Source organism: Muntiacus reevesi, chromosome 10 (assembly GCF_963930625.1).
Source record: "Muntiacus reevesi chromosome 10, mMunRee1.1, whole genome shotgun sequence".
Lineage (NCBI taxonomy): Eukaryota > Metazoa > Chordata > Mammalia > Artiodactyla > Cervidae > Muntiacus > Muntiacus reevesi.
This window is the reverse complement of record NC_089258.1, coordinates 17,797,802-17,819,569: the sequence shown is the minus strand read 5'-3', so window position 1 is coordinate 17,819,569 and position 21,768 is coordinate 17,797,802. Positions and strand designations below refer to the sequence as shown.

Genomic DNA, 21,768 nt, shown 5'->3' with positions numbered 1-21,768 from the left:
CAAAGCAACAGAGGAAAACAGTAGAATGGGAAAGGCTAGAGATCTCTTCAAGAAAACTGAAGATATCAAGGAAACATTTCATGAAAAGATGGGCAAGATAAAGGACAGAAACGGTAAGGACCTAACATTAGCAGAAGAGATTAAGAAGAGGTAGCAAGAATATACAGAAGAACTACACAAAAAGGTCTTGACCCAGATAACCATGATGGTGTGGTCACTCAGCTAGAACTAGACATCTTGGAGTGTAAAGTCAAGAGGGCCTTAGGAAGCATTACTACAAACAAAGTTTGTGGAAATGATGGAATTCCAGCTAAACTATTTCAAATCCTAAAAGATCATGCTGTTAAAGTGTTACACTCATATGTCAGCAAATCTGGAAAACTCAGCAGTGGCCACAAGATGGGAAAAGGTCAGTTTTCATTCCAATCCCAAAAAAGGGCAATACCAAAGAATGTTCAAACTACCCTACCACTGAGCTCATTTCACATGCTAGCATGGTTATGCTCAAAATCCTTCAAGCTAGGCTTCAGCAGTACATGAACCTAGATACATACATAAGCTGGACTTAGAAACAGCAAAAGAACCAGATTACCTTTGGTAATGGAATCACATTACCAATATCTGTTGGATCACAGAGAAAGCAAGAGAGTTCTAGGAAAAAAACATCTGCTTGACTATGCTAAAGCCTTTGACTGTGTAGATCACAAAAAAACTGTGGAAAATTCTTAAACAGATGATAGTACCAGACCACCACACCTGTCTCCTGAGAAACCTGTATGCAGGTCAAGAAGCAACAATTAGAACCAGACATGGAACAATGGATTGGTTCAAAATTGGGAGAGGAATACAACATGGCTGTATACTGTCACCCTGCCTATTTAACTTATATGTGGAATACATCATGCAAAATGCCAGGCTGGTTGAATCACAAGCAGAAATCAAGTTGCTGGGAGAAATACCAACACCTTCAAATATGCAGATGATACCACTCTAATGGCAGAAAGCAAAGAGGAACTAAAGAGCCTCTTGATGAGGGCGAAAGAGGAGAATCAAAAAGCCGGCTTGAAGCTCAACATTCAAAAACTAAGATCATGGAATCTGGTCCCATCACTTCATGGCAAACAGAAGGGTAAGAAGTGGAAGCACTGACAAATTTTGTTTTTCTGGGCTGCAAAATCACTGCGGACAGTGTCTGCAGCTATGAAGTTAAAAGACACTTGCTCCTTGAAGGAAAAGCTATGAGAAACCTAGACAGTGTATAAAAAGCAGAGATATCACTTTGCCAACAAAGGTCCGTACAGTCAAAGCTATGGTTTCTCCAGTAGTTGTGTATGGATCTGGAGTTGGACCATAAAGAAAGTTGAGCTTCCCAGAATTAATGCTTTTGAATTGTGGTGCTGGGTAAGACTCTTGAGAGTCTCTTGGACTGCAAGGAGACCAATCCAGTCAATCCTAAAGGAAATCAACCCTGAATATTCATTGGAAGGACTTATGCTGAAGCTGAAGCTCCAATACTTTGCCACCTGATTCGAAAAGCCAACTCACTGGAAAAGATCCTGATGCTGGGAGAGACTGAAGGCAAAAGGAGAAGGGGGCGGCAGAGGAGGAGGTAGTTAGACAGCATCACTGACTCAGTGGACATGAATTTAAGCAAACTCAGAGAGACAGTGAAGTACAGGGAAACCTGGCATTCTGCAGTCCACGGGGAGGCAAAGAGTTGGATATGACTTAGCGACTGAACAACATAAACGAGATCCTGGCACAGGGAGAACAAATACACCAAAAGAATAGAAATAAAGCCAGAAATAGATCCTATATAAGGGAACTTAACATATGAAGGCTTCCCTGGTAGCTCAGATGGTAATAAGTCTACTTGCAATGCAGGAGACCCAGGTTCAATCCCTGGGTCAGAAAGACCCCTTGGAGAAGGATATGACAAAGGAGTCAGACACGACTGAGTGATGAACATGACATATGAAAGTAGGGAAATTTCCAATCAGTAGGTTTAAAAATGGATTATTCAACCAATTATGTTGGGACAAGTGACTGTCATACAGAAAACAGGCAAATTAGATTGTGGTAGGAAGGATTTTATGATCATAACATTAATGATTGGTAAGTTTGATTTAAGAACAAGTAAAACTTTCATAAGACCAAAGAAATTCACCAAAGTGAAGAATACAAGTCTCTCTCCTATCAGACCAGAAGTAGGAGGACAGTCCCAGGAGGATGTGGTCCTGGCTGAGGATGTGCTCGGTGGTGTCTGACTCTTTGCCAACTAATGGACTGTAGCCTTCCAGGCTCCTCTGTCCATGGGATTTCCCCTGCAAGAATACTGGAGTAGGCTGCCATTTCCTTCTCCTGGGGATCTTCCTGACCCCACATGTCCTTGAACCCACATGTCCTCCATCAGCTGCATTGGCAGGCAGATTCTTCACCACTAAGCCACCTGGCTCTCTCAAGAGAATATGCTGCATCATATTTCTTAAATGAATACTGAAAACTTTCACGGCAACAGGCATATTGTTGTAAAAGTATAAATATGAGTAAAGGAACATCCACCAACTTCAAGACAGTAAATAGCAGTAAAACTACATATCTAGAGGGATGTATTAAAACCATGTATCTGGAGGGCAAATTATAATTTAGATGTAGGTTTTTGACGGCATGGAGGGTCAGCACCCCTAACTCCCATACTGTTCAAGGATCAACTGTATTGCTAATGCTCTATTTCTTTTAAAAAACGTATTTGAAGTAAACACAGCAAAATGTTAATACCTATTACTTCTTGCTGGTGGATACCATGTGTCTAATATTTTCTCTATACTGAAATAGAAGAACTAAAAATAAAAACAGATAAAACACTGGAAGCCAGAAGGGACTAGCATGAGTGAGTTGAAGTTTCGTAATTCATACTGTGAGAGTCAAAAGGAACTGTCCATATTAATCAATCAAGAAACAGTGGTGCAAGCATACCATTACTATCTAGTTATGAAGATCTGCAACAGATCTAAAATCAGAAACAAACCAGGTGGGGAAAAAGGAGGAATGCTGTTTTTCATTTCACTGTCTCATCATCTGAAATATTATATGTCTGTTATTACTTTGAAAAATAGATATTTTGTTTTAAAGAGACAAACTCTGAAACCCAAACTGGAGACCATTAAAGAGCATTTCCGATCTCCAGAAATTTCTGAAAGTCTTATTTCAGTTAAAAAGGGAATACTATATAAACCAACGTATACTTTGCTGAATTTACTTTCAGGAAACCAAACACCAGCCCTTGACTAGCAAAACCAATTTACCCTGAAACAATGTTGTAGTTGAGAGCAGGATGGTCCTTTGAGACAGGAGGAACAAGAGGCTCTGGTTGCCACTCTTCAATCAATTCTTCTTTTTCCTACAAGAGAAAAGCTGTTAAAGTACAGTGTAGTGCTACTCACTGGAGAGCAGCTCTAGCAGCACCTAAACTGTCTGTTGTAACGACGCCATCGTAATGAAGGTGTTGCTAGAAAGAGGTCCAGGCGCTGTGGCTGGAAACGACACTAAATCACTACTGAGTTTTGTGCACTTAACCCCTCACCTTTTCCCTCAACTCAGGCTAAAGGCTCTTTTCCCATGAAACTTCCTGGGTGATGGAAAATATTTTTAAATTTTACTTTTGTTCAGAATTTTTCACTGTAGGAAGTATAACTGCTACTGATGATAAAACAAAAAGTCTACAACACAAAGATAAGAAGCACAACTGCAGGTTAAGTGAGCTCAGCCTCTTGCAAAATATTACAGACAGCCACACTTTAGGTTCTTATAGGCATGATAGTCACAGGAAGGGATCAACTAGACTACAAAGCACTGTTTCTACAAGCCACTGGCAAGGATTCAGAAGCAACTGAGATACACCAAAAGACTCTCTAATAGTAATTATTATAAAAGGATTTAGTTGTTTGGAAATTTCTCACAGAAAGCCACTTTATTCCTTTTACCTGTTATTTCTTGCATTACAGGTATTTTGATTATTTTGAGTTTCTTATCCTTTCTTGAACTAGAAAAGGAAGCGTAATTTTGAAAATGTACTCTGGATGTACTCAACGAGATGAGGCACACCTAATGAACATGACGGACACAGCAATTCTAGCCTTAGATAAGCCCACTCTTAATATTTCTATTTCCACACTCCTGTTAAATGCTTCCGTGTGTGTTTCTCCTAATAGGCAACTCTAGAGCATGGCCAGGAGCATATTCACTTAAGGCTCAGGGACTCAACAATGCTAACTGAATAAATCAACTGCATGGAAGAATAGTAGCCTGAACAAGCCTGGAGTACGTGTGATACACACAATCCACTCACTACCATGGAGACAGATTTCATAATCAATTCAAGAGTGCCTGATATTCAAGAGACTCTGCACCTCTGTAAAACTGAGAAGGGCATTTCTTCTTTGCTGCTATTAAGTTAAGCTTTAGAAACTCTCACGAGGTTGTTTTTTTTCCCTTCCACAGCTTTTAGGATAAGATGTCAGTGATTACTGAATCTTGCTTTAGGTAAGTTCTGCTTTTAGAGGGTTATACTAAAATTATGTTTAGGCATTATTCTTTCAAAATGCACATTTGTGTGGACTGATATGCTTCAACTTAAATTAAGAATATTAGGAATGATCAACCCCTTAAACAGCTGGGCTAGAAATCTGTTCCATGGCCACATAATTATTCACATGGAGTTCCTAAATACCAAGGGGAAAAAAGTAGACAGGATTTCTGGACTGGATGACTCAATCTTACTGTAATACTATCAAAAGAGTGTTCTATGGCACACTAATCCCACAAGGTATCATAAAAAAAGGCAGGGGTGGGGATCTGCGGTCAAGGTTAGGGTAACTCTCCAGAGGTTCAAATAGCCACTGGTGTATTAAAAACCTTTTATATAAGAAATCATGCAATGAAACACCTCTTTAGTTTGCTTTACCCAGGTTTCCTAAACTTATTTGCCCTAAGAGTCACTTGCTGCATGCCCCCTAGAGGGGATACTGTCTGACCACCTCATGATAAACATTAATGATCAAGATAGCAAGGGCCAGCTACTGAAAACAAGGAGACACCTGCCACATTGCTGTAATTCCATCCCTCTTGCACCTTCTCCTGTGAACGCTACAGCAGGCAAAGAAAAGAGCATGCCCATCTTTGTGCTACACTTAACCTGCCTTGTGAACCTCTGAACTGAAGTTTTAGGCACTTTTGCGGGAAAACATCTCTGACTGTACCTGTCTCTAAGTATTCTGGCGTATCACTACAGAGGCTGGACAGGGAAACAAAGTCACAGAAACCATGCTGCAGTCAAAACTGCTCTCCCCTCTCACAACTGGGGCACAGTTGCTCAGTGTTCCTACCTGCACAAGAAGGTAGGGGACTCCACAGACCCCTGGTCCTCCATACAAACAGCCCCCAGAGGGCAGCATTCAAAGTCCTCTTGACACTTCTTCCCAAGGCCTGCCCAACTTGGGCCTGAGCTGCGTCCTCTACCATACAGAACACATCAAAATTCGATTTGGGGTGGGAAGGTGGAGAGTGGTGGGACGGAGAGGATTCTCTCCAACTCTGAATCTCCTTTATGAAGACCACAGGGAAAACTTTCATTCAGGCTTCAGAAACAGTGCTGCTTTTCCCAAGCAACTCATGTAACCTTATAGGTGGATACTGGCAATTCAGCAATAGCCCATGTTTCCCTTCTAGCATCTAGTCGTTTCCAGACTGCTGTTTACTCCTAGCAAAATATAAAGGCCTGTAACATGGTACTCCTTTGTGTACTTACTTTATCCCTGGATTCCTTGTAATTCATTTACCCTGATATTTCAATCCTGTTTTCCTTATATTCCAGAAAACATTTTAACATATATAGTTGAGTCCTTTTTGAAAGATGTAGCAACTATAATCATACACCAAATAATAAAATAGAAATTTAACTTCTCACCTTGAGTGTAAGATCAGATCGTTCTTGTAATTTGTAAGTTTTAGAGAATAGAAGTCTGATTATCCAGAGTATTAAAATTCCTTCTAAAATAAGATGATAAGCAGGAGCCTAGGAGTGAGTCAAAAACAAAAGTAAAACAAAAACAAGAAATAAAATAAACAAATATTTCCAAACCTGCATATATAATTTAATGCACCTGCATATATTACTACTCATGACCCTCACGAAACCTATTTATTACTTCTGAAGATTTATTTCCAAAGCTCACTTTATTTCTGCTCATTCCATTTCCCAATTCTAACAGAAGGCAATTTCTCCTAACATGAAAAATCTCTAAAACTGCAGCTTTAAACCATCTTTAGGAATAAAAATTAATTTTTAAAATAAAATCTGACACAGAATTTCAATAATTAAACAATATTAACTATCAGATCCTTCAGGTAATTTGTATTTTTACTGGTACGAAATGACTGTAACAAACATTTTGCAGCATCACAAGCCTTCTATCACCTTCACATACCACGGATGAACTGAGAATTATTTGGAAACCAGTTTCCACAATTTTCAAAGAATTGTGCACATCTTACGACATTTTCTGTATCTCTGAAAAGCCTCTTTAAATTCTCCTTGGAACATGGCAGAAAGACTTTATTAATGCTTAAAGAAATAGCATGTCTCTTTTCTACCATAGCTCCCCAAAAGTATGTAGTGTTTTCTGTGTCAACAGGCAAAAAGTTACCTTAATGAAATTATCCATGTCAGGTCTTTTCAACTGTACGTTTCCAGGATAAAGGCCAAGCTAGCTGACTTTTAGGTTTTATACAACTAAACACACCAAGTGCATGTAGAAGATTCCAGATATCAACTGAACCCCCATCAGTCAGTTATGGAGTGCTGTATTCCAATAGGTTGTCATTGAAAAGCCATTTAAAAGAGGTATTTAGAAATGTAAAAACAAACTACTGTAAAGCATTAGACAGAAAGTGATGATTCACATTAGTTCAAAAAATTCTGAGGTGGTGACAGGGAACCTGCTGACAAATGCATATATAAACTTTCAGATCACTGCACAGGTACCTTTAAAACTGCATACATGTTATCTATGCATTGGTACACAACAAGACTCCTTAAATTCTACATCCAAGATACACAGAAATTAGAAGCAAAACCAGAAACCTAAGATTATTTTTTTAAATTTGCTGATCCCTCCTGAATATAATTAATTTAAGAATAAGGGCTCTACTAAAAAAAAAAAAAACCCTTTTGGTTTTATCAATAATTGGATCATAGCTGACAAACAAATATCCAAGTCACTAGTTAAACATTCCACTCCGCAAAGACACCATCCTAAGAAAAGCTGAAATGTCTAGCAAATTAATAAAAATTATAAATGCAGGTTCTTTTCTTCCCTAGGAAAAACATCCAGGAGGACTTCTCTCAAGTCTCACTCATGGTCAGTACTAAGGTATGAGAAGTTACATAATCAAAGGGCAGTCTTCAGAAAGGCAGCAACAATATACAGTAGAAGTTATTCATTTCTGAAACACAAAGCTTAAATTTTAGTGGTTCTTCTTAGTCACTGATAGCTCAGTTGGTAAAGAATCCGCCTGCAATGCAGGAGACCCCAGTTGGATTTCTGGGTTAGGAAGATCCGCTGGAGAAGGGATAGGCTACCCACTCCGGTATTCTTGGGCTTCCCTTGTGGCTCAGCAGGTAAAGAATCCGCCCGCAATGCGGGAGACCTCGGTTTGATCCCTGGGTTGGGAAGATTCCCTGGAGAAGGGAAAGGTTACCCACTCCAGCATTCTGGCCTGGAGAATTCCAGGGAGTCGCGAAGAGTGGGACAAGACTGAGTGACTTTTACTTTCACAGTCACTATGATTAACCTATGGCTGGACATCTCCTAAGCCATACTGTCTCTCTTAACTGTTTTGTTTCCATGTCCAAAAAGTCCTGATGGGTCCTGACGCATCTTTCATCATCACCGCTGCCAATACGTGCAATATTAAGTTTTAAGAAAATTATCGAAAGAAAACTGAGATTCACTTTACATGAATGTGAGTTCTATAAGCACAGCGAGTTTTACCGGTTCGCTCACTGCGCTACTTCCAGCATTTACATCTGTGCTGTCCAACACTGTAGTCGCTAGCACCATTCAACTATTTAAATACATATCTAAACTAAATGAAATATTCAATCCTTCAGCTGTACTATCCACTTTTCAAGTGCTTAATAGCCACATGTGTTTAGTGGCTACTGAACAGCTCAGAGAAAAAGCAGAAAGTTCTACTGTTCTAAAGTTCTACTGCTGGGAAACTCACTAAATGTCGAACGAACATTTTACAAGAACGACATTTAAATTTTATATTATCTTACTACCTGAAATGGCTGGCCTTTCAAAAAACATCCCTTAACTAGTCTTTCTTCAGAGATTTACTAAAGTAGTTGTATCTCTGCAAGACAGAAAATGGGACGTATGCGGAAGAATGACTATTTCATATTTCTAAATCATTCGGCTATCTCCCAACAAAAACAAACTCCAACTTATTATCTTTTCCCCTATTAACCTGCTCCACAGTTCCAAGGACCTGTCTTCCCTAGGACCCCTCCAAACTGAGATTTTCCATTTTACTTTCATCTCTCCCGTTTTAGCAGCTCTGGCTTTTGACTAGCCTCTCTCCTGTATCCGGACAGGACCTGGAGAGGGCTCTCCGCTCGCTGGAGAGCAAATCGAGACCCCCAGTTCGGCTCCCACCCGCGCCTCGCAACATTCCGTCGCCGGGAAATGTGTGCCTGTGAGCCCTTCCCAGGGAGCGACGCCGAGGGTCCGGGCGTGACTGGGCCAGGCCCGCCTAGGCCTCAGAACAAAAATCCACACAAAAGGTCCCACTTCCCCAGGGTTGGGTGTGGTCGTGAGCCCCTGAAGTCGCCAAGCTCACCTCGTAGAGCGCCTGTACCATCTCCACCAGTACCCACTGCTCCGCGGCCGTCGCCATAGTTAGCGGCCGGGACTCCCTTCCGGAAGGCAGATCGCAGGCTCTTCAGAAACGGCGCGGCGCGTCCCAGTGACGTGTAGGTGCCCGGGAGGCGGGGCTGCCGGGAGTTGGCACCGCCTTCTCGCGCCTGCGTTTTGGGTGGCTGGCAGCTGCGTTGTCTGAGGGAGGATTAGCCTGGGGCGGTGAATGTAGACCTTAGGATCTCGTAAGGGTGTGGGGAGTGATGAGAATCGGCAGGCTGGTCCCCGCATCATGTGTTCACAGCCAGGCCATTAACTGCTGGACCCTGTGCTGGGCTCTTGGGATGGAGGGATTGTAATAAATGACCCTCAGGCTTGGCAGGCAGTTGGGTTCAGGGAGTTATTATGCAATCGCAAACATATTCTTTACTTTTAAATTATGTAAGTAATGCAAGAATGCATTATAATTAAAAAAAAAAAAAAAGAAAAAGAAAAGACAACTCTACCACTTACCGTGTAAGGATTTCTACGTACTAAGCCGTATAGCAGTTAGCTGTGGAACCTTCAAGAGCATAGGTATCCAAACGTGATGTGCGCATACTTCGGTTGGATTTCTTAAATATAACTGGGAGCATAGGGATAATACTGTTGGACAGTTGTCTTCTCTTCTTTTTTCTTTCTGGGGCTGTATATTTTGTATTTATAACCAATGAAGAAGCCTATTTATTGTGATTTGTTCTGTGTATTTCTCATCACATTTTATTTAAGCCTTTCTCTTTTCGGGGGCTTCCCTGGTTGCTCACTCCCCCCCCCCACAACGCCCCACTTTTTCACCTGTTACAAACAATACTCAGTAGCCATGAATGTGTGTATGTCTTTCTGTGCATGTTGGGGTATTTCCAACAGGTTTCCTCAAAGTCAGATTTTACTCAGTGTGCATGTTAATGGCAGTAAACACTACCATACTGCTCTCCAGAAGGGCTCAATCTATTTTAAATATTTGAAAGTGTTGTTGTTCTGTTGTTAGTCGTTAAGTCCTGTCTTTTGAGATTCCATGGTCTGTAGCCTGCCAGGCTCCTCTGTCCATGAGATTTCCTAGTCAAGAATAGTGAAGTGGGTTGCCATTTCCTTCTGCAGAGGATCTTCGTGACCACAGGGATTGGATGTCACCTGAAGTTTTCAAAGGTGATCTAAATAGAATCTGGGGGGGACAAATGATTTAGATGAAAGTGAGATAAAAGTGTCTTCCAAAATCATTTGGTAACTTAAAACTGTACAGCTTTTCTGTAAATAAAATTAAATGATGAAAATTCATCAAAAGTCTAGATCATTTCCAAATATGATAGAATACTGAAATATTAATTGCTAAAGTCGCTTACTTATTTTTGTCTTTTTATTATAGCAAAACTAAATATGTTTAGATTTATTAGAAACATGTCATGTACCAAATTTAAAAAATTATTATGTTATGAGGAAATGTATGTTTCTGGAAATTATGAAATATATTCACAAGGTTGCCAACCAAAATATATTGGTATAACAAGCAGTTCACAATCGCTTACTGCTGTTTTCTTAGAAATTAGAGTTTCAAAGGGTGAAGAATTCTAATTAATATGCAATTAAAATTAGTAAGGAGGCCTGTTCGGCAGCGGCGGAGGCGGCGGTGCGGCAGCGGGTGTCCCTGCCTCTCCGCCACCTCCACCTTGGCCTATCCCCGGGCTGGCGGCGCTGGCGGGGAGGGGGACAGTGGTTGTAGATGCTGCCCCTGCCTCAGAGAAGATACTACTTTGAGTGAGCAAAGACCGAACATTTTACAGATACATTTTGTAGAAGGCTTATAAGAATTAGTGCCGTAATTTGAATCATAATGGATTTCACATTATGAGCTCCTCGGTTGTTGCACAGTCTCGCTATTTGGAGAAAGTTCATGCTAAAAAACGGAAGCAATTAATGAGTGAATATGATCAGATTTCTCCACGAAGGTCTCAATCTGATAAGGAGAATCCCTTGTCAAGCTAATGAAGCATTCAAAGAAGACTTATGACTCTTTTCAAGATGAACTTGAAGATTATATCAAAGTGCAGAAAGCCAGAGGCTTAGAGCCAAAGACTTGTTTCAGGAAGATGAGAGAGGATTATTTGGAAACCTATGGATACAAAGAAGAGGTCGACTCTAGACCCAGGTGTAGAATGTTTGAGCAAAGACTCCCATATGGAACCGTCCAAACCTACCCAAGATCATGCAGTATTTCACAAAGAGTGGAAAAGCAGTTACCTCGGTGGCTACCAGCTCATGACAGCAGGCTGAGACTAGACTCCCTGAGCTGCTCTCAGGTCACCAGGGACTGTTTCTCAGGAAAGCCTCTTCCCCCGAACCTGAATCAGCACGAGTCTAACTGTAGCGCATTCAGTGTAGAATCTGGAGTTTACAGGCACCTCTCCTCAGAAAATAGTACCAGCGCCCATCAGGCTAGTTATAAACACATACACCAGAAGAGGAAAAGGCACACAGAGGAAGGCAGAGAAAAGCCAGAGGAGGAGCGGCCCAAGCATAAGAGGAAAAAAGCTTGTGAGGAAATAGATTTAGACAAATACAAGAGCATCCAAACAAGCAAAACAGAGGCAGAAACAGTCAGAGTCAGTACAGAAAAGCTTAAGAACCGGAAGGAGAAAAAAAGCCGAGATGTAGCCTCTAAGAAAGAGGAACGTAAGCGCAGAAAAGAGAAAAAGGAACAAGGCCAAGAAAGGACAGAGGAGGAAATGCTTTGGGACCAGTCTATTCTTGGATTTTGAAGCTCTTGCATTGGTTCCCCCAGGGTTATACTAATAGTTGAGAAGCTTGGTTTTACAGTGTTCATATTCAAATCCCTCTTCTTACATGAGCAGGTACAAAGGCTAAGAGAACAGGCTTCACAGAGTACGCTTGCTATCCAACATGGAAATATTTTTCCTCATTTTCTAAAATCATTACTACATTTTTCTTATACGTAATGTAATTTCCCTTAACGAGAGTGGCTCTGCTTTTATTCATCTGGTTGCTATGATGGTGGAAGTATTTTTCCCTTGGGAGGTCATTTATATTTAAGTAAGATTAATAGGCTTAACAGAGTCTATTTCTTGGTTGGGTTTTAGTTTGGGGTGGGTATTTTTATATTCATTAGTTTTCTCTGTGAAGCAATTTAGATAGATATTTTCTTCTGTTAGATCTAACTTGCAGTATATTTTCTAGATTGAAAAGTGGAAAATGACATACATTATAATAAGCTTAAGTTACATACAGTTTTAAAAAAGAGTCTTGATACAAAATCAGTTTATATTCTGGAAATGTTTATAATATAATAAAGTTCTAATTTCTACAAAAAAAATAAAATTAGTAAGGAAAACATCTTCCTATGTATGGAAAAAAATGTACGAGGAGTAGAAATGCATTTTGCTAAGGGGAACACAAGTAATTTTGTCCTAAAAAGAAGTTTAAAAAAAAAAGAGGAAGGGAAAGCATAGGACAAATTTGAGTATATAAAAGAAAGAAGTTATATAGAGGCTCATGGAAAAGAAACCCTGAGAAAAGTTTTGTGTGTTCTTAGGACTGGCTAAGGTTAAAATAAATTTAATTAAATGAATGAATTTTAATATTAAAACTAAGCTGTTGCTGGGAATTCCCTGGCAGTTCAGGGGTTAAGGCTCTGTTTCTACTGCAGAGTGCGTGGGTTTGATCCTTGGTCAGGAACTAAGATCCCACAGGCCACTCAGTGTGGCAAAAACCACCAAGCTGCTGCAAAACTAGAATTTTATTTTCTCTGTCTGTTAAGAGGACAAAGTTTTCTTGCACTATCGATCTGTTTGATAGCAGACTGTCGAATTTACTTACCTCTTAAGTAGTTTGTTGTAATTTTCTGTATTTGCCTTTGAAATATTTTATTGTCACCTTGGTTAAGTGAATAAATATTCATTTATAGTGACATATGATCCTATTCGAATGAGTGTTTTAAAACCTTTTGTTATATTTAACAAATTTCCCCAAATCAAATTCTGGATAAAATCTTTTTGAACTCAAGCTAACTTTGAGATTTTTCAGAAGGCCCCTGAAAAAATCTCAAAAGAGTGATATTAAACTCATTAAGTTGCAGAGTTCCAAAGAACAGCAATGAGAGATAAAAAGGCTTCCTATGTGATCAATGCGAAGAAATAGAGAAAAACAATAGAATGGGAAAGACTGGAGATCTCTTCAAGAAAATTAGAGATACCAAGGGAACATTTCATGCAAAGATGGGCACAATAAAGGACAGAAACGGTATGGACCTAACAGAAGCAGAAGAGATCAAGAAGAGATGACAAGAATACACAGAAGGACAATACAGAAGAGGTCTTAATGACCCAGATAACCATGATGGTATGATCACTCACCTAGAACCAGACATTTAACTTCTATGCAGAGTATATCATGCAAAATGCTGGGCTGGATGAAGCACAAGGTGGAATCAAGATTGCCGGGAGAAATATCAATAACCTCAGATACGCAGATGACACCACCCTTGTGGCAGAGAGCGAAGAAGAGCTAAAGAGCCTCTTGATGAAAGTGAAAGAGGAGAGTGAAAAAGTTGGCTTAAAGCTCAGCATTCAGAAAACTAAGATATCATGCATCTGGTCCCATCACTTCATGGCAAATAGATGGGGACACAATGGAAACAGTGAGCGACTTTATTTTCTTGGGCTCCAGAATCACTGCAGAGGGTGACTGCAGCCATGAAATTAAAAGATGTTTGCTCCTTGGAAGAAAAGTTTTGATCAACCTAGCATATTAAAAAGCAGAGACGTTACTTTACCAACAAAGATCTGTATAGTCAAAGCTATGGTTTTTCCAGTGGTCATGTATGGATGTGAGAGTTGGACCATAAAGAAGGCTGAGCTGGACCATAAAGAAGGCTGCTTTTGAACTGTGGTGTTGGAGAAGACTCTTGAGAGTCCCTTGGACTGGAAGGAGATCAAACCAGTCAATCCTAAAGGAAATCAGTCCTGAATATTCATTGGAAGGACTGATGCTGACTTCGAAGAGCTGACTCATTGGTAAAGACCCTGATGCTGGGAAAGATTGAAGGCAGGAGGAGAAGGGAACAAAAGAGGACAAGATGCTTGGATGGGATCATGAACTCAATGGACATGAGTTTGAGCAAGCTCTGGGAGATGGTGAAGGACAGGGAAGCCTGGCGTGCTACAGTACATGGAATTGCAGAGTCGGACACGACTGAGCAACTGAATGACAATAACAACAGGTTTATTTGGTGTGTTTAATTACATTGGAAGCACTGTCAAATGAGTAATGATAAGCTTTAGGTTGTATTGTATGAATGTTACTAATATAGATGTTGTAGAAATTGCATAAAATTCTTAAAACTCAGATATGTCCTGGTATAATGTTATCAATCACAATTCTAGTAATTATTTTAAAAGGCAAGAGTTTTATTTTGAAGAAAAACATGAGTAAGAATCTAGTTATGATTTTAAAATATTGTATGTCACAGAAATAACCAAATTTCCTTGTCATTTGAATTATAAGATATTTAACCATGCCATTTTAAGTATTTTGTCATTTATAGACAGTTACTATTTTACTCTGATGCTTTTACAAAAATGCTTCATCTTCAAGAAGATTTACAGAAATGATTTTTCTGAGAAATGCAGATTTCCCGATAACTTTCAAATCATACAGTTAATTGGGTAAGGAATTAACAAATAAAAATCCCCTACAGTAAGGACTTCCCTGGTGGTTCAGGTGGTAAAGAATCTGCCTGCAATGCAGGAGATCCAGGTTTGATCCATGTGTGGGGAGGATATCCTGGAGAAGGAAATGGCTACTCACTCCAGTATTCTTGCTTATAAAATTCCATAGACAGAGGAGCCCGGTGGGCTATTGTGCATGGAGTGGCAAAGAGTTGGACATGGCTGAGCACCGCACAAATAAGTATCCTGTTAGCAGAGTTCCCAGCAACCTTACCAGCTGACTAAAGCAGGCACAAGAATCTTAGGATATTTTGGGGACCTCAATAAGAGGAAAATTCACCCAAATATATAGGTATTACAGGCAAATCTGATGGCAAGTCCTTGGTGTGGCTTCATGACTTCGTGGCATCCATAGGCAAATAAAAATTTAACTTAGAATTCCTTGTGAAAAGTTCCAGCAAAGCAAATTTTAAAAAGCTTTTGTGGTCAATCATCATTTTTTCTGGACATATTTAAGTAATCAGGCCAGGTTTAATGAAATTAAACTTGTTTTACAATATAGTCTTTATTCAGCTATCTTTGTTAGAAATAAAGGTGATATTAGAGAAAAATGTTTTTCAGTAGAAATTTAATACACAGTTATAGATACTAGATTCTAGTTCTGTTAGTTATCTTCAAGGTTTTGTTTTTCCGCTAGTTAGCTAAACTGTATCCTGAATTCTCCTAGTTTCCTCAAAAGTTTTACTATAACGTTCAAACTAATGTTTTCAGTGTTTCTCCCACTTTTGACTTGGAATCATTGAGAACTAAAACTTCTCTTTTCCTGAATCTCTGCGAACTGAAAATGAATAACTCGATATAAATTTAAGAGAGATGACCACAATAGCCCATGTTTAGACAATCTTTGTGCTTATTGCTATGTAAGCCAACAGAAAATTTACCTAAACACCCAAAGACATCCTCAGATACATTCCAAACTGCAAAAGATGCTTCAGATCTGACAGAGAAATCTGGCCTGGCAGCTCTCGGGACTCAAGACAGTGGGTTTACAATGTGCTCCAATCATTAAGCATTGTTTTTCTATCTCCATAGAAATGCCTCTTATTAAATACGTGACTGCCCATACCCTTAGACGTAACTTTGAGAGCCCACATACATCTCCACTTCCTCAAGTAAGTAACTAAACTGATCTGTTATCAAGACTAAGAGACTGGTTCAAAGAGATATAAAACAATCTATCAGTTTAACTTCTGGACCGAGAAACTTAAGTTTCAAAGGTGGGACTGCAAAGGAGCAAAATTTGCCCCCTCCAAAATGTTTCTTTGGCATGCAAATTATTTTGAGCTGAAAAAAGTCAAAGCCCAAAAGACTCAGAAAGAACCTTTGACCTTCCTCCTAACTGCTCAAAGAATGTAGATAGAAAAGCTGTTTCAGGTAGGGGGCTATCACCATAGATAACTGTGGTATGAACTGGGCGTGTAGACAGGAACCTAGCAAAGTGCTTGTTAGAATTCCTCTCTGTTCCCCTCTGCATGACCCAGCAGACATCTGTTTATCAAACATTTGCTTTTCCATATCCATGTAAATTGCTTTCCTCCTCTTTGAAGTCCCAAACCACTACCCACAACATCCTATTTTATCTCTAGCCAAAGATGATATGTAAGGTGAGGATTTCTGCCATTTTGCTGAGTTACCCAGTTTTCCTGGGTCTCTACAATGTACACATTGTTATTAAATTTTTGTGTGATTTTCTCCTGTTAATCTGTTTCATGTCAATTTGATTCTTAGACTACCCAGAGGAATCTCCAAGGTTGGAGGAAAAATTTCTTCCTCGACAGAGTAAACCTGCAAAACCCTAAGCTCCCCAACCTTGGACCCTAATAAAGGCAGAGCTCCAGATTCTCTCCAAGTTCTCTCTCCCTCTCCACTCTCCCACCCCATGACTTCACAGTGTGGCCCTGAAGCATGCTGTGGACTCTCCAAAACCTATGAGTAATAAATCTTGTTCTTTAAATTTCTCTGATGGTTTCTGCTGAAGTGCATACTGCAGTGATAATAAGATTCGCAAGGGCCAGACCAGGTCAGGGAAATGCCTGTGGAGGCTGCCACAGTAATACAGACCCTGGGCAAATTGTCTCAGGCATTGCTAACCAACAGTATCATTTATCAGTATGTATCACAACATACACATACAAGTATTATTTTTAGTAATGTTAAGCATTCTTTATTTATTTTGGGTACCAGGTGATTTATTTCAGGCTGAAGCATCATGTCTTTCTTCAGTTCTAGAACAATTTTTTTGACTATTTCTATTTCATTTATGTGATTTTTTTTAAAATTTATTTATGGGAGAAATTATTTGAAAACTACATAACTGGTAAGAAATTAACATTCAGAATAAAGAACCTCTACAACTGAATGACAACAAAAAGCAAGCTACCAAGTCAAAAAATGGACAAGAGATTTGAGCTGACATTTCACCAAAGAAGATATACAATTAGTCACTTAGCACATAAAAGAATTCTTAATGGTGTTGAATTACACACTTAAAAGTGGTTAAAATTGTAAAATTTGTTATGTGTGCATGTTGTACCACAATGAAGAACTGCTTTTTCTTTATACGTATATATTTATATTTTATATACATTAACTTTTTCTTCAAATTTCCAATGTTTGCCCTTTCAAGTTTCATTTTGGTAGACTTCCTGGTGTCAGCTTTCTAATCCTCTTAATTTATTTTTAGTTGTTCTTATTCAGCCCATCTGATCATTGATTTAAAATCTAATTTCAGTGATCATTTTTAATTTCTAGAAATGCTAATTGTTTAAAATTGTAGATGTGGAATTCATTCATTCATCAACATCTATTTGTTGAGCACTTACTTCCTAAGGCACTGGAGCATAGAAATGCACAAAATACTCATATCCCTGCCCTCCTGGAGCTTACACTCTAACCATAGACAGATAATAAGCAGGTAACATGGCTTAGTGTTATGAAATGCTATGAAGAAAAGGAAAGTATGTACAGAGATAAAGAATTACAGAGAGTGCACAGGGAAGGCTCTCTGAAGAGATATTGTTTGGACAGAACTCTTAAAGAAATGAAATGTGTGAATCTTTGGTGAAAGAGTGATCTAGGTGGAGGAAAGACCAAGCGATGAGAAAATGTTTTGGGAATTCAAGCAACACCAAAGATGGGAGGTAACTGTAAGGTAAGGGTCAGTTCAGTTAGTTCAGTTTCTCAGTTGTGTCCGTCTCTTTGCAACCCCGTGGACTGCAGTATGCCAGGCTTACCTGTCCATCACCAACTCTCAGAGCCTACTCAAACTAATGTCCATTGCATCGGTGATGCCATCCAACAATCTCATCCTCTGTAGTCCCCTTCTCCTCCCACCTTCAATCTTTCCCAGCATCAGGGTCTTTTCCAATGAGTTGATTCTTTGCATCAGGTGGCCAAAGTATTGGAGTTTCAGCTTCAGCGTCAGTCCTTCCAATGATTATTCAGGACTGATTTTCTTTAGGATAGACTGGTTTGATCTCCTTGCGGTCCAAAGAACTCTCAAGAGTCTTCTCCAACACCACAGTTCAAAAGCATCAATTCTTCAGCTCTCAGCTTTCTTTATAGTCTAACTCTCACATCCATACATAACAACCATGGCAGAAAACAAAGGAGAACTAAACAGCTTCTTGATGAAAGTGAAAGAGGAGAGTGAAAAAGTTGTCTTAAAACTCAACATTCATAAAGGTAAGGGAAGTTCATGCAAAAGTCCTGACTTAGATGCAGTTGGTAAGGTTGGTTGAGGTGCGAAGTCGTCATTACAGAGATATCCTCTGAAGGTAGAGCTGATGGGATTTGCTATTGGGGGTTGGGAGAGAAAGGAGGATCAGGATGCTCCTAGGTCTTTATCCTGAATCAATGAGTAAATGGCAGTACCCTTTTATGAGATGGTAAAGATAAGATGAGCAAGTTTGAAAGCACATGTTAGACATATATGTGGAGATGTCCCAAAGACATGTGGATGTTTGAATCTGAGTTCAGAGGCGAGATCAGGAATAGAAATGAAATCAAGTGTAGATACAGAAGAAAAGAGGCATAAAGCCTATACCTTAAAGCACTCCTTTCTGGCTGTGTTAACTGCATTTACTTTAAAATTGTCTTCTGTTTTCTCCATTAATCACATTTCCTCAGACATAACTTCTATTTGATCATATTAGGTATTAGTACATTTGCAAAATATTTCTCAAGTTAAAATTTTTTTCTAAAATTTTAGTTTTTTCCTACCTTGGACTGCTGCCACTCAGAGATTGAATAAAATGAAAGTTAATATAGTGAAAGACTTTACCATAGCCTCTGAAAAGACTTTTTAATTAAAGCCCAGTAAAATCCCATTTACTTTATGTATCAGGATTTCCCTAACTTTTCAACATGAAGGGCCATCCAAGATCCACCACAAAATTGAAAAAACCTCTAACATGAAAGAAAAACACTAAAACAAGGAATAAAAAGGACTTGACCCAAGTGACCTTTTAGCTGTGACAAATGTGCCATACAAGTGTACACTGTTTAATAATATGGGAACTGGTTGTGAGTTATGTAGGACTTTTACTACCTTCACCATTTTTTTCTGTAAATCTAAAACTATTGTAAACTCACAAAGCTTATTTAAGAACTTGGGGAAACACAGTTAATGTGAAATGAAGAAGGAAAAAATATGTTTTCAGGGAAAAAAGGAAGAATATAATGCAACCACAAGGCAAGAGCCATGTGTCATAAAAATGAACATCTAGCTAATAAGGAAGAACTCTTCAGAATTAAAAGCATGGAAGCAGAAATGAAAGAATGTACTAAAGATCTTGAAAGATAAAGTTGAAGCAGTGTTCCAGAAAGCAAAACAAAAGCACAGAGGTTAAAAAAAATTAGGGACAAAAGACATAGAGATGAGAGAATAAGTTTAGGAACTGAAAGATTAAAAAACTTGAGCTCCAGAAAGGTAGTACATGAGAAAAGGTGGGGAGGAAGCAAGCTAAGACATACTCTAAGAAAATTCCCCAAAGGGCATGATTGAAAAACTCCCTCAAGTGCCCAACCCACTGAATATTAGAAGTCCCACAACTACTTATACTTTGTAAAGGTGAAGAAAAATGAGAATATAGAAAGCTCCTAAATCTTCTAAAAGAGGAGATAAAATAGTCACACAAAAAGGATCAAGTGTAAAATGGCATCAGGCTTCTAAGTATTATTAAAAACTAGACAGTAGAGCAGGGCCTTCAGACTTCTGAAGGAAATGATTTCCAACAAAGGATTCTATCATTAACTGTCCATAATTAATAGAAATAGAATGAAGATACACAGTGCATATAACTTAGGATCACCTAGGTGATGCTGCAGTAACAACCATCCCCCAAATCTTTGTGGCTTATTATAACCAGTTTATTTCTTACGTATGCTACATGGTACAACAGACAGCTTCCAAATCAGGAAAGGAGTACATTAAGGCTGTATAGAGTCACCCTGCTTATTTAACTTATATGCAGAGTACAGCATGAGAAATGCAGGGCTGGGTGAAGCACAAGCTGGAATCAAGATTGCCGGGAGAAATATCAATAACCTCAGGTATGCAGATGATACCACCCTTATGGCAGAAAGTGAAGAAGAACTAAAGAGCCTCTTGATGAAAGTGGAAAAGGAGAAAGAAAAAGTTGTCTTAAAGCTCAACATTCAGAAAACTAAGATCATGGCATCCGGTCCCATCTCTTCATGACGAATAGATGGGGACACAATGGGAACAGTGAGAGACTATTTTTTGGGGCTCCAAAATCACTGCAGATGGTAACTGCAGCCATGAAATTAAAAGACGCTTGCTCCTTGAAAGAAAAGCTGTGACCAATATAGACAGCATATTAAAAAGCAGAGACATTACTTTACCAACAAAGGTCCATCTAGTCAAAGCTATGGTTTTTTCAGTAGCCATGTATGGAAGTGTTAGACTATAAAGAAAGCTGAGCACTGAAGATTTGGTGCTTTTGAACTGTGGTATTGAAGAAGACTCTTGAGAGTCCCTTGGACTGCAAGGAAATCAAACCAGTCAACCCTAAAGGAAATCAGTCCTGAATATTCGTTGGAAGGACTGATGCTGAAGCTGAAACTCCAATACTTTGGCCACCTGATGCAAAGAAGTGACTCATTGGAAAAGACCCTGATGCTGGGAAAGAGTGAAGGTGTGAGGAGAAGGGACGACAGAGGATGAGATGGTTGGATGGCATCACCAACTCAATGGACATGAGTTTGAGTAGGCTCCGGGAGTTAGTGATGGATAGGGAAGCCTGCAGTGCTATAGTCCATTGGGTTTCAAAGAGTCGACACAGCTGAGTGACTGAACTGAACTGAACTGAACTGATGCTACCTCCCTTCATAAATTTGAGATTAGAGGAGATTCTGCAATGTCTCTCTTCTTCATGTTCCAGGCCAACACAAAAGCCACCTTCCTGGACATCACCTAAAGTTGTATCGCTGCCAGGCTCACACTAGCAATTAGTGCTCTGGCGTTAGGTGACATGCCCTTTTTATTCATATGGCAAGAAGGTGTGTTGCTAGCCCATGTTTGGAAAACAGAGCCAGAAATATTGGTGAGTAGCACTAACGCCTGGCAAACAAGTTCTTAATAACTGATATACTTTGGTACTCTTTCTCAAGAAACTCCTGAATAATATGCCACACCCAAATGAGTAAGCAGAACAAGAAAGCAGATGGCATGGGGCACCTCGGGGAGAAAAAAGGGAAGAAAATTCCAGGATGACAGCTGTGGTCAGGGCTAAGTGTGACTAGGCCAAATTGGATTAAAATGATGAAGGGCAGAAGGAATGGACCTAAGTAGGTCCAACATCAAGGAAAGAAAAAAAAAAAAACAGAAGAAAAATGTTATAGAGATGAATCGCTGTTTGGCTTGACAGTGAACAATGTCTAAAGCCATTTTGTAATAGAAACACTATGAATGAACTTCAATGAAAGATGGAAAGATTGGAGTTGGTGAAATGTGTATGACAGAGAATGTAAGACACCTGAATATTCATCTTCTATATTAGTGGTCCCCAGCCTGTTTTTACTAGGAACTGGTTTCATGGAAGACAGTT

The 21,768-nt window shown here is 39.4% G+C and overlaps 2 protein-coding genes across 2 annotated transcripts in view; one reads left to right on the top strand and one right to left on the bottom strand.

Moving 5' to 3' along the window:
* Nucleotides 1–9,038, bottom strand: part of SPTLC1 (serine palmitoyltransferase long chain base subunit 1) — a 60,650-nt gene extending 51,612 nt beyond the window's left edge. The window contains exons 1-3 of the mRNA XM_065947029.1: nucleotides 8,905–9,038; nucleotides 5,966–6,073; nucleotides 3,306–3,400 (exon numbers count right to left, since the gene is read on the bottom strand). Of these exons, the coding sequence (XP_065803101.1) occupies nucleotides 3,306–3,400; nucleotides 5,966–6,073; nucleotides 8,905–8,961 (260 nt within the window). The 5' untranslated portion in view covers nucleotides 8,962–9,038. The remainder of the gene's footprint in view (nucleotides 1–3,305; nucleotides 3,401–5,965; nucleotides 6,074–8,904) is intronic.
* Nucleotides 9,039–10,595: 1,557 nt separating this feature from the next.
* LOC136176715 (lysine-rich coiled-coil protein 1-like) lies at nucleotides 10,596–11,823 on the top strand. The gene has a single exon (XM_065947221.1). The coding sequence runs from the start codon at nucleotides 10,940–10,942 to the stop codon at nucleotides 11,711–11,713; it is 774 nt and encodes a 257-aa protein (XP_065803293.1). The 5' UTR covers nucleotides 10,596–10,939; the 3' UTR covers nucleotides 11,714–11,823.
* The last annotated feature ends 9,945 nt before the right edge of the window (nucleotides 11,824–21,768 follow it).